At 39.5% G+C, this 16,217-nt stretch overlaps 2 protein-coding genes across 17 annotated transcripts in view; both read left to right on the top strand.

The window, feature by feature from the left end:
- The first annotated feature begins 1,322 nt into the window (after positions 1–1,322).
- Positions 1,323–3,755, top strand: fadd (Fas (tnfrsf6)-associated via death domain). 2 transcript variants are annotated; one of them, XR_004765082.1, is made up of 3 exons: positions 1,323–2,093; positions 2,433–2,995; positions 3,032–3,755. XR_004765082.1 is itself a non-coding variant. In XM_035416444.1 (2 exons), exons 1-2 carry the CDS (start codon positions 1,799–1,801, stop codon positions 2,708–2,710), a joined length of 573 nt encoding a protein of 190 aa, XP_035272335.1. In that variant the 5' UTR covers positions 1,323–1,798; the 3' UTR covers positions 2,711–3,755. The 2 variants fall into 2 exon arrangements, 1 of the variants encoding a protein (XP_035272335.1); XM_035416444.1 differs by having other exon boundaries at positions 2,433–3,755.
- Positions 3,756–8,917: 5,162 nt separating this feature from the next.
- Positions 8,918–16,217, top strand: part of ppfia1 (PTPRF interacting protein alpha 1) — a 52,902-nt gene continuing 45,602 nt past the window's right edge. For all 15 annotated transcript variants that reach the window (XM_035417888.1, XM_035417887.1, XM_035417886.1 and 12 more), the window contains exons 1-2: positions 8,918–10,006; positions 12,017–12,280. In XM_035417888.1, the coding sequence (XP_035273779.1) occupies positions 12,017–12,280 (264 nt within the window). In that variant the 5' untranslated portion in view covers positions 8,918–10,006. The remainder of the gene's footprint in view (positions 10,007–12,016; positions 12,281–16,217) is intronic.

Below are 16,217 nucleotides of genomic sequence, written 5' to 3'. Positions count from 1 at the left end.
TTTTATATTAAGTCCTGCCCTACTTCATGCAGACTGGCTCTTCATTGCTCTCTGTCTGTCATCATATTTAATGCAGCTGTATGCTACATGGATTACCGTTTCTTTTTCCCCATAACAATCCAATCTTCCATCTACATGTTGATTGATCAAGAAGAGCATATTATTATTATTATTATTGTTATTATTATTTACTGTGTCTGTATCGCCTCTTTGGAACATCCAAACTGTATTGCATCATCTTAGTTAATGAAATGTTGGTTGTTTGAGAACAGCATTTTTTTTTTTTTGGGGGGGGGTGTTAGGAGGTTAGGTTGGGGTAGTGTGAGAATGGGGTGGGGTGGGTTGAGATTGATTGATTGATTGAGAAGTGTGTAGGGGTGTGCGCGTGTGCATGTGTTCTGCCTTCCTGCAATATTGCACACCTGCCAAGAAATAAAATAAATAAATATTCACAACAAAAAGAGAGTACTATTTACACCTGGGTGCCCTAATCAAGTAATAACATTGTCCTTCTTCTGATTTCCCCTTTATGATTGTTTATTCCCAACCAACAGAGTAACTCTGCTTACTAATGTTTACATCTAGCTGAATATGGTCTGTCTTCAATGTCTTTTTAGCAACTGTATCAAATTCCTCATTCCCTCTGACTCCAACATGAGCAGGCATCCATACAATCCAAACACTTAGTCTTAATCTTTGGATGCAGAATAGTGATTTAAGAATTTCTAAATAAAATGTCCTATCTATTAATGAAATTTTAAGACTCTAAAATCATTAACACAAAATTTAAGTCATAACAGATTACTCTCAAGTCGAACGTCCTCTATTGCCCAACCCATTGTAAGGCAATTACGATAATCATCATTTCACTTGAAAATTTTAAATAGGCTACAAGTCATTTGATAATCTTTTTTTCCACATTGATTTCAAACCCTAGGATGACAAAAGCAGTTGACACTATACCTGAATTAGGATCTTTTGATTCACCTGTATATATTTGCAGAAACCATAAAAGCTATATTAAGCCCCCATTCATCTCTTATTTGCTTATGCAGCTCGAAATTTTCCATTGGTTGTGGCTACAACCAATGAAGGTATAGCTGGAACTGGAAGCACAACAGTAAGACAATAGGCTATTTACAATTTAATATCCCTATATCACTCACATTCTCTTTCACGTTCCACCCAAAACTACCGACTGTTTTGTAGGATTTTCTCTTTTATGTAAATAAGCCCGATATGTCATCGTTGGCGGTTCCCTTAGAGTAAATGACACTGTAGAAGTAATAACATATCCTAACCGCTTGACATATGCTAATTCACTTTTTTACCAAGATTTTGAGGACCCATTCGCTACGCATCCACAATCCTGCACTACTGCTACGTGAAGTTTCTACCAGAATCGATCGCTGACGCAAAAAAAAAAAAGAAAAAAAATACAGGCTGTGTGATCAGGAAGTGAACGAAGAGTAGGCTAATAGGAAGCAAGCAAACAGTAACGTATATTCGAGTCAAATGAAACTCCACGTAGGTTTTGTGGAGGACTAGCGATTTCAAACGCGCTCGTATCATATTAGAATTTATTTGTAGCCATTTCGTTAGACCGAGTCAGTCAGTTCGAATATCAAACTAAAATTTCCGCAGTCTTTGGCTGTGTGAACACAAGAACTTCAGGTTTAAAATGAAAGTGAAACAACTGTTAAATTCGGTCTGAAGTCTAACAGTATCGGGTTACGGGAAAATATTTTTATTCCAAGATTCTTTAAAATTGCAACTTTGTTCCACGGATACAGCGAAGATGGATACGTTTTCCCCTGTGTTGCTCCAGATTTCTGAAGATCTGAGCCCAGAGAATGTTGAACAAATTAAGTTCTTGTGCCCGGATATAGGAAAGAAGAGGCTCGAGAAGATCAACAACGGGATTCAACTGTTCCAATGCCTGCGGGAAATGAACAAGATAGGGCCTGACAACACGCAGTTCCTCCGATCCCTGTTAAACAGTATTAAGAGGGCCGACCTCCTTGAAATATTATCCAACTTTGAAACTTATGGATCCGGCCCGCAGGAGGTCCAACTTCATCCCGATGAGCGAGGTCAGTAGCTACTTTAATGTAACGTATCTTAAGAGTAGCCTTTATGACTGTTCTGACAGGCTACAGATATGTAAAGTCTTTTCCAGCGATAGTAAGGTAGCCTAGGCTACGTGTAGCCTCCGCCATTTGGCTGCTCTGATATGAAAGCCACGGGCCGTTTAGATTTATTGAATTATTGAAAATTTCTAATGATTTGAATTTAAAATAATTTTATTAATCTTTCTAATTTTGTAAGTTAGGCCCTAAACGTGGCCACCATTTCCTTATTGTCTATGATTAGAAAATACCGGTGAGTTATCGATGAACTAACTGACCCGCCATTTCTATTCTATGGTCTAGCAAAACTGGATATTGCGACAGATGTACTTTCGGAACAACTGGGAAAGAACTGGCGAAGGTATGGTCGAAAACTAGGAATTACAGACCCCAAACTGGAGCACATATCAGTAAAACACCCCTTCGACCTACAAGAGCAGACAGTTGCCCTTTTGAGAGAGTGGCGGAAGATGCGGGGAGCAGAGGCAAAGGTTGACGATTTGATAAAAGCTCTTCGATCCTGCGATTTGAACTTAACCGCTGATCAGCTGAGTAGAAAGCTCACGGAGGAACCACATTGACATCAGAGTTATTTTCTTTCCCCAATATTTCCTTGGACAATGAAATTACAGAATATATTTAGGTTTATGTTAATCAAGCAAGATTTTCTTTATTTTTAAAGCCATTTAGTAGGCCTAACCTAAGGTTAATAACATTACATGCTCTGCTCTTCAAGGGGTTTCGAAGTATCGATATCTTATGTATCGATTGCTTAGGCCTTTGTAAGTTTTATTGAATAATTGCACGCTTTCTTAAAGCCTCTAGGTGGCGCTGGTGATCTTTTTCAAAATATGGAAAACCAATAGGCTTTTTCAAAATCACTAAATATTGAAAACCAATAGGTTATTTGTTTTTCTAGAGGTAGAATAAATGGCACATTTGTTGGTTTGCCTTAACTTTGTAATATAGCCAACAAAGTATGCTACAACATTCTATCTATATCTCATTGTACATCTTATTTTCTCTACTGCACGCACATTATATGTATTATCCTTAATGTGAGTAATTCTCTGGTTCGAAGCTGATTACCATAGTGGCTCTGTAATGTCTCAGGTTGCTCTACATATAGTGTGGCTGCTTTACATAGGGTGCCATAGAATGTCATAATTTTCTGTGAAATTAAAAAATAAAGGGATGTTGATATTGAATACACCAGTTTCAATTTGTGTTACTGGCTTTGGTTACAGTTTTAAATTGTATTAATACCCTTAGTCGCGTGTGTGTCACAGGCATTGCTCTTATCAGGTGCACCTCTTTCTGTTTGGTGAAACGTTGGGTTCAAATGCATGTTATAATAGAAAAGTCAGTAACTATTTTCATACATTGTGTTTTCTCTATTGAGCTATTGTCAAGTATTTATGCTGAATTGAAACAATTGGGTGCGTAATTGTAAAAGGAAATTGCACTGATATGAGCCAATGATATGAGCCAATCATAGTGTTCGCAGAATGCTTGGATGAAAATCTTCTGTACATGAGTCAATGTCCATTCCTTGCCCCTGAAATGAATGACAGCATGTGAGAGGTGGGTGTGTGTTTTGAAAGAAATAAAACAAAACAAATATAAGTGGTGTTTGTGCTGTGTGTGCATGTTTAAATTTTTCGGATAACGATCCTCTATTTCCAGCCCAAAATTTCAGTCTGGTGCACTCCAGTGGAAGGACCTAAAACAGACACCCCCAGTGTATCATTACTCAGTGATTGTAGAGTAATGAAGAGACCCTCGTCATAGGTGGCATTACCAAAAGGGCTTGCCAATGTGAACCAGTAATGTAGTATTGCTGTTTTATTGTAGGCATTTTAACAAAATGAAGAACACACAAACCCAAGGGTAGCTTTTTATTTGATTTAAAAGAAATCAGTGATTAGGAAGAAGGAAGCTCCACCATATTTGGAATGGTTAGCCCAGCGTTTCCCAACTGGTGTGCCGTTAGGGGAGGTCAGGTCTGCCGTCTGAAATATCCTTTAAAAAAAATTTTTATGTTCAAATTAATTAAAAAAACTTAAATGAACAAATCCCATTCACAAAAGCCAAAATAAATGTCATTAAAATGCATATCTCTTAATTAAAACCCCAAAAGAACATTTAGGCCTACGTGCGTCCGTGTGTGGAGGGGGGCTGCAGAGTGTTTATTTTTTATGCTTTTGAGAGTGGTGTGCCATGAGATTCTGTAAATTTGGAATGTGTGCCGCGGAAGGAAAAAGGTTGGGAAACGCTATGTTAGCCTACTAGAAGCTAATGAAACTGAGCACTGTATGGTCTATGGATGATATGGTGTTACAGAGGGTCAGCTGTATTCTCTCTGTTACACATGGTAATATTCAATATGTCCCATTAATCATTCTACTACAGTCTTGGACTAGAAAAGCAGTGGTGCATGGTGGATGGGATTTTCCTGTTCCTTTATAGTATCTTAAGGTCATAGCCCCTGAAGACATAGACATTTGTCATAGTAGTTTTTTCCCTTTTGAAGACACAATTCTTGTTTTTATTTTCTTGTTTTGCATTCTTGATTCAGATGGTACACTACTGAAAGAATCATATAAAACCCACTGTTGGGGCAAAAAAGAAAACTTTATAATTGTCTTCAGCACTATTGGTCCTTATATAACATAATTACAGTGCAAGCATTTGCATGGTGTTTTTCATGTTACAAATTAATTTTTATACTTATTGTTTTTACATATAAAAAATCAATGAGCTTGTCTCTTTGTATTCCATACAGTCAAAACCAAAAGACAATACAAATAAAAAATATACAGATCACTCAAAATCACAGTCCATTTACTATCAAACAGGACAGAATATTTACTTAAAAATTGGCCGCAAAAGCAACATCAAATTAAGATAGCCAATTGTTGTACATTGAACATGTCCTCTCTGTGGATTAAAAGCTAAACGACAAAAATGCACCTAAAATAATTTATATTTTCACTCGTCCTGAAATCCATTGGTAGGTGATTTCAAAGTTGTGGCACATTTATGAAAGCTTTGTCTCCAAATACAAATCCAAATGTGTTGAACATCCAAGATGCCTGAGCTGGTGGACTTTTCAAAACAGGACACTTTCACTGCCCAAAATCTGGTGGTATGTAAAACTCTGGAAGAAGCCTGGCCTCTGGACAGATAAATTCCATGCATTCCTCAAACTCCTTATCCCAGTCCCACTGTAGACAGCATGATTAATAGGAAAACACATACACAAAAGTAAATGCATGTCTAAAGACACAGGCTTGTACTGTGCCTTTTATGCATATTTTATAAGTTGTTTGTTGTCAATGTTTGTATTGCGCAAATTAGAAGTTCATCATGTCTGAACCTTGCTTTAGTTCTTTTCATTGGTAAATTATTACTAATACTTGTTATGTAGATATATTTGACTTCCTACCACTTATGAAATATACACCGTGTCATTTGCTGATAATGTTCTTCAATATATCTGAATCTTCCAGGAATTACTGTATGGATTTGGGGGGCGAAACATATCCACCTTTGCAGGCCACATGAATGTATCATTCTAGCTCAGTTTTTGATACACTTCTGTTTTAAATGTGTGTCGTGAACCTAGTGTAGGGTAGCTCTGCTTAGGAAGAATGTAATACCTCTTATAGGTGTTCCACAAGGCTCAATTTTAGGCCCTCTCTTATTTAGTATTTATATTAACGATTTACCGTCTGTCTGCCCTTCAGTTGATGTTCAAATGTATGCAGACGATACAGTTATTTATGTACATGGTAAAAACAGAGAACAAATTGCATTTGAATTAACAGAAGCTATGGTCAACATCTCAAACTGGTTGAAACACTCTTGTCTGCATTTAAATGTCAGCAAAACTGTTTGTATGTTCTTTTCTAAGAGGCTCACAATGACTGAAACCTATGTGGATGGGGAAAAACTTTTACATGTATCTGATTTTAAATAATTGGGTATCATTTTAGACTCCAACCTCTCATTTAAAATAAAACACATAAGAAAGGTTGCCAACACAGTCAAATTCAATCTATGTAATTTCAGACACATTCGTAATTGTCTGTCCACTGGTGCTGCTACACTTTATATGCACTCCAGGATCTTCTCACATATCTCTTACTGCCTTACACATGCTGGACACACACCGGAATAACTGCTCTACAATCAATAGAGGTTTTATTCAAACAAACACTCAAAGTCTTAGACCTTAAGAATACCTAACACACCATCACTGTGACAACATAAGAAAATATAATCTATTAAGCTTCGACAATTTTATAAAATATAATGACGCCTGCCTTACTTTTAAGATCCTTCAAGGTTTGGCCCCTCCTCCACTTAGTCAGTTTGTAAAGTACAAATCATACACTGAAAGAACCACACGAGCAACAGAGAGGAAAGTCTGTGATGTGCCATACAGAAAAAGCAAATTTAGCCAATCCACCTTTTCTGTCAGATCATCCCACTTTTGGAACATTATACCTACAAACATCAGATCAGGCAACCACTGAAGCGCTTTTATACATAAACTGAAGCTATGGCTAAAAGCAAATCAATGCTGCTCTCATAGTACTCTGTAAATTTGTAAATATACTATGTTTGATTATTTCTTTTTTTTCTTTCCTATATCACTTTTTATACCGAAAATGTAACTTACTGTATGTACTTGTAGCCATCTTGTACCCAGTATTAACATCTCTCACCTGCTAAAGGACTACAGATGAAAATTAGCTCTTGAGCTAACTCTGGCACTGTACCATTTGACGCAACTGCGGAAATCTTGATTACTGTGTGTTGTCCCTTTTAAATAAATAAATAAATAAAATAAAATAGCTTTGAGCAAAATACTGGCTGTTTAAAAAATGCACTGGAATCCTGCACAAGTGTATTCTTTGTAGAATTATGCATTTGTTCCACATTTCCATTTTATTTGCCATTGTTGATCAAAGAATTTATCCAACTTGTGATATGTGGCTTCCACATTTATTGTTGTAATAGATCCTTAAAAAAGAATAAGCAACTTGGAATAATTCTTTTTCATGTAGCTCTTGATTTCCCAAGCTTATATGAACATGATTTGATTTATGTGTGAAATTTATACAGTCCGGATGTGTGAGTGATAATTATGTTGACTGTGCTGCATTATGTTCTCTAGAGCTACTCCTATTGGCTGACAGTAAAAATAAATATCTACTTAATCCTACAATCATAACGAAAGGAGCAGTGATTGAAAATTAATTTTTTAAAATACAAATTTGGTTGATGGTTGGTGTGAGGGAAAAAAACAAATGCATGTGAATCAAAAAGGTGGATGAGAGAGAGATAAATTGTAAAAAAAAAAAAAAAAACTTTAAACAAAAAAACTCCTTCCTCTGTATATACACATTGAAAAAATAAAGAGAGAGGGAGAGAGAAAGAGCACCACTACATGTACACCTGGGGGGGGGGGGGGGGCATACTCAGTTCACGGGTGGTGCGAAGTACTTAACATCAATGACTCTGCAGCAAAAGCATTGTACTGTGCTACCAAATGTAAATTGCCCAGGATTAACCTAATAACATGAATAATTAATTATGTAAGTAATTAGTTAATTCAAAAATGAAAGTACAATCTCCAGTACAGCTGCCAGAATGCTTCCTTTAATATATTATAATGCCTGATTTTTTAAATTTATACAGTGCATCACACACAACCAAGAAGCTAGATATTACTTGCCAATAATCTTTAATCAGATGTTCTTACAGCGATTAAAAGATAATTGCAGTGCGGCTGCCAGTGCAGCAAATATCACTCTGTTTAAAAAACAAGTGTTTAGAGTCATTGTTTAGAGTCCCGTTTTCAACCTTTATGATGCATCTGGGTCACCACCACATTCCTCCGTATGTGTCAGCTGTGCAAGGAGGAAGGATATTCATCTATTTTTAAAGTGTTGGGACGGCAGGGAAAGTGAGAGGGCAGGTCACCCACTACCCTGAGAGAGCAGAGATGTAAACAGAGAGACACACGTTGTGTTTATATTCTCACAGTCTGTGCCTTTGTGCACCACTGAATGAATGTGGACGTGGAAAACCACAGGAGGCAAGGAGTGTGCAGTCACTTAATAGCTGGAATTTTAAGATACGAGAATTTTTGAATGCTTTAAAGAATTGTATACATCACAAAATGCACTGTGATGATTTTACTGTCTTATGACTTTGTGTATACATGCTAAGTATAATTACAATGAAACTGTTTTGTAGTCATTGTTCTCTAAACAACAAAGCATGAATAATAAGAAGAGAGGTAGACTATTACACCCTGCATTCTAATTAATTTAGAAATGTACGTGGTAATTCCATGCCCTCATCGACTTGAAGAGGATTTGGTAGTCAAGATTTTATTTACTAATTACATCAATTGTATTAGTCCTTGGGGCAAAAATAAAATCGGCTGAATAGCTGGGGATGTAAAAAAAAAAAAAAAAAAAAAAAAAAATCTCTGTATCACAAATTATTCGGGTCAAACTGGAAGCGCAATGTATGGGAACAAAATCTCAATGGAATCTATTGATGCTACTGCAGAGAATAAACTGTTAATCGTGATCAAATATTATTAATGTACCAAAGATTAAACATTTACCGATCGCAACATTGTGATTTCAATTATTTCAGTACACTTTAGTACGCAATTAAGCTCTCTCATTTTGATAACACATCTCCACTGTGGAGGGCGCTATACTTCCGCTCTGTTTGCTTCCACCGCTGTGCACGGCAACCTCACGCACTGATTTATCGGGAGAGAAGGAAACAGTAGACAACGGAGAGGAGGACACGAAGCTCACGGAAAGGAATCGAAACTGTCCTGGCGGAACTGGGTTATCTAAATCCGGATTTTCAAACGTAATACTTAGAGGAACTGGATTCATAGTTGCCCAGCTCGTAAAATTAATTGGAATTAATTATTTCTGCCGGGTATAAACGCGTTTAAAGCAAGGAGTTTAAAGTTCCCCGGTCTCCTGAAGTCCACTACCCTTCTGTAACCGCTAGGCTGGTGGTGACGCGGCTCAACCGAGAAATCCATAACATACAACGGAGAACCAAGCAAGAGGAAATACTGTTCGGGGATCAAGTTTTTTCTACCATTGTCATTGAAAATGTGTCTTTGACCGCGAACGGTGGATTACTGGCCCATTTCGGTGGTAGTCTAACAAGAATATTTAACTTTTTGACGCTTGGTAGCTAGTAGTAGTAGCAGGCTAAACATCCCCATAGCTAACGTTAACGAATTAGCTAGCGGCTGGCTATCGTTACATCAGTTAGCTAGGTAGCAATCTACACTTTGCCTTTTTATCTGTGGAATATTTTATCACATACATAGCTAGTAAGTTTGCAAACAACCTCTTTAATTTTGGCAGTATGCGTGGTTGTGTTTCTTGCGGAAAACGAGCTAACTGGTGTTTTCATAAAACGTTGTAACGTTAGCTAGCTTAATGTTTTTATCCTTAGGAATATCTGGAGAACTAGCTAGCTAGCTGGACAGCTAGCGAATGTTAGTTAGCATTAGCCAGAACTCTCGGGATATCCTCCGCTGTGCGTTGATGGTGCGGCCTTTGGATTTTTTCTTCATTCTGGACCATTTTTTTGTGTTGTATTTGATCTATTTTTGTGGATTATATATTTTTGGATGGCCTGGAGAACACATGACTGCACTTTAAACATTTTGTACCGTCGCATTTCGCTTGCTTGCTTGCAGGCTCTAACCACAAACCTAGTTAACTAGCTAGCTAGCTAAATAGTTTGCTGGCTAACGACACAGAAGGAAAAGGACTTCACATAGGCAAATAACATATTTCCTCTCACCCTACAAGGTAAATGATTATATTACTTTTTATGACTAGTATGATAATGAAGTACATTTTGTGTACAACGAAAACAAAAACTTCTCCTGTGTGATGACTTTATAAGCCAGGAAACGATGTTCTTCATTTGGGATTATTGCTCTGACTGCCGTTTTGTAAATTCGACATTTATTTGCTAGCATCGCGTTCTATGAAATCATTAATTGTCTTTCTGAAGTGGGTCAGTACTGAATTATTCCACTAACCAACTATTTATTTATTTATTTATTTATTTATTGAATTTTACGATTATTGTATTTACTTTTTTCATTCTGTTGAATATCTGAAGCACTCATTTGTTGGGTTTTTGAATCTGGTGTTTATGGTTGGTTGAATAAAAATCTGTCATGGAAGCGAAGCACTCCACGCACAACTCAAAGGCGTTTGCCTACGAAGCTTTCGGGACTAATTGAGTAAATAAATTGCTTTGTTGGTTACCTGCAAAGGCCCAGAAGTATGTTCGCTGAGTTCATTTATACTTCGTTCGGAGAGTGGGTTAATTAACCACACGTCCGTAGTTAATACGCTTCCGAGGTGGGCCTGTAAAATTTTAAAATGAGCTGATTGAGAATTTCCTTTTTTCTTTACACGTATAACGTCAGCTAGCTAAAACTTTTCCCACTCGATGACAATTGAATTGAGTAACATTGACCTTACTTTTCATAGCTTGTGCAAATGGCCACCCAGAGAATTATTTTACTGCAGTGGAGAGGTGGCTGAAATTGTAATGACTGCTTTTTAAAAATGATTGCTCTGCAGTTACTGAAATGTATCCAAATGTATAATCCCGTTCATGATGAGAGATTGATATCACAGATCTCAAAGTGTGAAGTACATTCTTCTAGTAGAGTTGTTAATTTAAAGAACAAGGACATTTCCCGCAAGATATTAAATTCTGGTTGCAGACAGTCACGCTTGTAGGTTTTTGCTTTTACCTTTGAGAGAAGCTAGAGCACTGTATGCCCCCATGGCTGCGACATAGTTGCTGCAGTGTGAGAGAAACCATGCGGGATTTTGTATATATCGTACAGGCTTATGGAGATAGAGGTGTACCATCTGTCAGTTTGTCTCCAGTGCTATAAAGCTGCATTTGTGTTGAACTCCATTGTTAAGCTTACCCATCTGACCTCAATATAGACTGATGTGTTTTCAGAAATTGGGTTAAATTTGTAGACATTATTTGTCTCGACTTGGCAGATTTGGGGGGAGCTGGACATTGGGGTGGGGGTGGGATGGACTGGGGGAAGGCTGTAAACAAGGCACATAACATGTTAAGTGGGTATAAATTCATTGGTCAGTGAACTGAACACAAAGGCCTGTGACGTGCAGTCCACATTGAACAAGTGCCTTCAGCGGTAGCGGTTTGTCCACAGCCATTCCTTTTCAAAATGGAAGATGGAAGCCGGCTCCCTCTGTGATGTCATCGGAGCGGTAGGACTGATGCATAGCAGTTAGATCTGTATCTGATTTGACGTGGCGCAGTCAAATTGCCCCTAAAGTGGCACAACAAAGGCATGATGAGCGCTGATGTAGGTCCTCGTCTGCTGAGCCACCTTGAAACGAAGCACCAGTCAGATATTAGTTTGCTTTATGGACTGCAGCTGGAATGACTTGCAGAAGCTCGAGGTTCTATACAGAGGACCCACCCATTCTGTCCCCTGTAAGGCTGTCAGGCAGTTAAAATATACTGTAAGTTATAGCCCATCCATCTAATAGTCATATGGAAGGATCAGAAAGTGTGGCAGGTTGTGCCTTTCCAGGTCTCGTTGTAGGCTGGTTAGCATAACGAGTTGCCTGCTTGTGGCTTTCTCTCGGTCCACTACCTAGTAAGACAGACCTGTAATAGCTCAGACAGCCATGTGCTGGGAGTGTTATTTAAAGCCTTTCATACATCCGAGTTGTGGTTCGGGCCGTTATTTAATGGATTGCTCATGGCCCCGTCGGTCTAAAGTCACTCCGCCGATCTTCCTCCTCCCCCAGATGATGTGCGAGGTGATGCCCACGATTAGCGAGGCGGAGATCCCGCCGGGCGGCGCCGGAGGGCGGGGCTCGACGTCGCCGCTGCAGTCGGACTCGGACGGGCACTTTGAGTCGCTGATGGTGTCCATGCTGGAGGAGCGGGACCGGCTGCTGGACACGCTGCGGGAGACCCAGGAGAACCTGGGCCTGACCCAGGGCAAGCTGCACGAGGTCAGCCACGAGAGGGATGCCCTCCAGAGGCAGCTCAACACCGCGCTGCCCCAGGTAACCGTCACCGCCCCTCCTTCTGTGACATCACACTGACCCGGCGTCCAATCGTGTTGTCTGACAGGTTCCTGCTGCTGTGCCGAGAGGGTTATTCTCCCTCTGCACACTGACAATGATGGCTCTTTTTCATATTGTTTTAGACTTATTGTGATGCAGTTTGTAAAATGGGTGAAATTTGAATTCACATGTTTAATGTGAAGTTTCTCTCCTCTTATTGGATGCAAACCCACTGAAAGAGATGACAGCAGACCTCATCGATGGGGACATGATATTCTTTGCAGTGTAATGATAAAACTTAGATCCAGTTACTCAGCATTTTTCACAGCAGATGGGCATACAAATTGTGCTGACCCTCACCTGACGTGTTAAGTTTCGTTTTTTCTTCATTCTTGTAATCGCTGATATTAGCTAAGTGCTTAACAATTGATTTTTTTTAGGCCGACAGCCTGTTTCTTGGGTACAGTTTTCGCTCAGTTGACCAAGGGCTTGTTGTCATATCAAACTGCATTATTGTTATCCGTTGATGAAATATTTACCGTGGTCCTCCGGTAAAGGACACTCATGGTGCTCTGAACCGGGTCGATTACATCACTTTCCTTGCCACGTTCTGTGGGATGACAGGCAAACGGACTTTAGCTGTGATGACTGGGTGCCGTTGAATTATTTATGACAAATAATTAGAAAACAATGAATTCATTGAGATCTTTTCCCCCATTGTTCTCCTGGCCCAGGTTACATATATCTTTTTCTACATCTTGTGGATCAGTTTTTAATTTCCGCCCAATAGGCCTAATTCATGAATACAGTACTTTTGATGTATTTTTACATGGAAGTGGTTTAGTTTTGGACAAATCAAAGCTTACCCCCTTTGGAAAATTTTGATGACAAAACCACATAGAAATTGTATTTTGTTTTTTGGTCTGTGCCTATTTTAATGTAATTTTTAAAAATGGAATAATGTAATTATTTTAATGTAATAATGTAATCTTGTGGTGTGGTTCATAGATGGATCTTCAAATATATTTAGAAGTTTTGAAGAGTTTTTCCTTAACTAAATTTTGCACTCAGGATGAGTCCTTAAGAGTAGGTTTTTTGGAACCTCCCCCCCCCAAAAAAAGTCGGTTTTCCCCTCCAGTGGGGTTTGATGTTTTAAATTTTTCAATTCCGATACCAAAACTGATAAATTTAATTCAATACCTTCGCAATACTTTCTTCAATACATTTTTATATGAATGAAAACTTCATAGGCTTATTCATTTGCCAGCAGTTTATATAAATTATTATAGAAGGGGGTGGAATCAGCTACACTGCTGGCTTAGACAGAGGGTCCTTAGAATGAAATTAAATGGGAGAAAAGAGTAAGATCACAACTGTCTACTGTTTACATTTGTTTAGGATAGCTTCAAAGCTATGAGGAATGCTGTTTCTGTCATTGAACAAGAATACTTTCTAACACTAGAGCACCAATAGGCTATTTTGTTTTATTACAACTTGTCATCACAAAGACCGATAAATCTCTGTCTGTAAAACCATACCAATGACGAACATGTTCGAACATGCAAAAATTTTGTTTGGGACTCCAGCATTACGCCGGGTGTAAGATGTCTTTTATGTGTCGGATGCTGGAGGACAAACTAGTCCCTATATGTAACAAAATTTCATATATTTACACAACAATTTGAATTGTGAAACTTATGTGAATGATAGATTTGATCCTCTGGAATGTGATTCTGTATTAAATCTGTATAAAGTTCTGACCAGAAAGGGATTTAGCAATGTTTTTTGTCTCCTGTAAAATGGTTGAGTATAAAACATGTATCTCAAGCTTACACCCGTTCCATATTCAACATGTTACCTGTCTTGCATTTAATAGTAGCTGTTGCATTTGATACAATCAGTGTCTATTTTAATAAATTGTAGCCAACCTTTAGATTACGTTTTCATCTTAAGATCGCTGTTTATGGATTGTCCGCCTTCACCTTAAAGGCACGGCATCACTACATTTAGGCTACCCAAATGGCTTCATTTTGACTTGTCAGTCAAGTTGCCTGGAGACAACGACACTGCTAGTGATTGGCTGACTGCGAAAATAGCTTTTACATCTACAAGTACCATAAACTATCAAAATATGGGCTGTGTTTTCCAACATTTTTAGATACTTTGTAAGACTGACATATTCCAGTGGGTGCCAGATGGCAAAGTTTTTCGATGTCCAAACCTGCCGTCCAGTTATGATTGTTCTTTCCGGAACATTCCAGTGCTAAAGAACATTCTCATCACATATTTGTGATCTTAGACCTTAAACGGTTAATGCAGAGGATGCCACTGGAAATGCTATTTCTGAACTTACTGACTATTCAGGACTCTGAGCTTCTACTACTTTTCAGGTGGCTGTTTTTTATTTTACGAAGTCCTCTCAGGAGCATCTTTCATTTACGTATTTGTTTACTTTTGACAGTGCTTTTCCTGTTGTGTTCAATGACCATACGTGACTATCCATTATCACAGACAGCCCCGGCCTATCTGGAGTCAAAGGTCTAAAGGCAGAGACATGATGGTATCAGTTACTGATTTTTTTGTTTGTCCAAATGTTGTTCTAGGCCGCAGAATGCACATTTGTGGCAGTTTGACAAATAAATGCTACTGTGAATACATCAAATCTACAATTGATTATGTGTTCCTGTTGTGCAGTTTCTTGGACAGAGAGGAGAAAACTATGGTCTAGGCCATAGATTACCCTGAACTGGATTGCAATTCGTACACAGAAAATTTGGCTTTCATTCATTACGTAATCATGCATTTAATGTGGAGTGGGTTTCTGCTGGTTTTGACCCAGCAGCGATTGCACATTTTATGAGTGAGGTCTTCATAATTTAATATAAAAACTAAATTAGCGGTGTAAGCTATGCAATATAGCGGACTGGCAAGCTTTCTCAACCGTCGAAAAAGCCTGGATACAGCGTGTCCATGCAGCAAAAAATGCCCCCTCTTAGTGGATGATTGCGGTTTGGACAGACCCCCTGTTTCTTTTGGCTGGAATCGGGGCTGCAGCTCTCCCTAATATAGCCTGAAAGGAATCCTGCCCTGGCTTCGCTGCTGAAGAATGGGGATTGGTCCCGGGCCCAAAAGGAGCAGGGGCGGCCAGCCGCGGTTGGCTGGCGAGGACCGAGCCCCATCGCCGTGATCCCCGGAAGGGGTCGTCTGCATCTGCTTCCTGGCTCGGGGGCCGGGGGCGTCCGTGCAGAGGCAGTAGCTCGGTCTCCACTTGGGAGGGGGTGGGGGAATGGGGGGCAAAAGCAGAAAAGCAATGGTTTTAAGGCTGCCTAATATAAGAAATGGCAGTGCTAGTTTCACTTTAGGATTATTAAATTTAATGCCATTTAAACCACTGGCTGCCAGGTCTACGAAGCAGAAAATGTATACTCGGAGAAAACCTGGCATCACAATTTCTTCTAAATGGCATTTTTAATCACAGGGTTTCTGTGTCGGGGCAGATAACTGCAATGCCAGTTTCATTCAGGCTAGTTTATTGCGTCTAAGTTCTATTGCAACCCCAGGCCACCAGTTATCTTATAGAGGGGGGAGGTACCGCAGTAGTAATTTGATGGAGAACGCCAGGGAAACCTAACGCAGGCCAGGTCTTTGATTAATCTCATCTTCTCCTGAGGAGATTACGGACGGCGTTACGTCGCGCGTGCGGGCGAACCGTAGCACAAACCCGGCTGACGGATCGCTCCTTTCCAGCCCGCCCTTTGGGTTGACCTCCTCGCCCTCTACCGCGAGCAGGACATGGCGCTTCAGTTTCCCGTCCTCCAGTCCCGGGAGACCGCAGGGATAGCGCTCGGATTAGCGCGTGCGGCCGGAGCGTGGGGGGCTGCCAAGGGCTCCTCCGCTCTCGCTGGCCAGCTGCACGGCCTCCTGGGAATTTCCTCGC

The sequence above is a fragment of the Anguilla anguilla genome, chromosome 5 (assembly GCF_013347855.1).
Source record: "Anguilla anguilla isolate fAngAng1 chromosome 5, fAngAng1.pri, whole genome shotgun sequence".
In the NCBI taxonomy this organism is placed as follows: Eukaryota; Metazoa; Chordata; class Actinopteri; order Anguilliformes; family Anguillidae; genus Anguilla; species Anguilla anguilla.
This window is presented reverse-complemented; position numbering and strand designations above follow the sequence as displayed.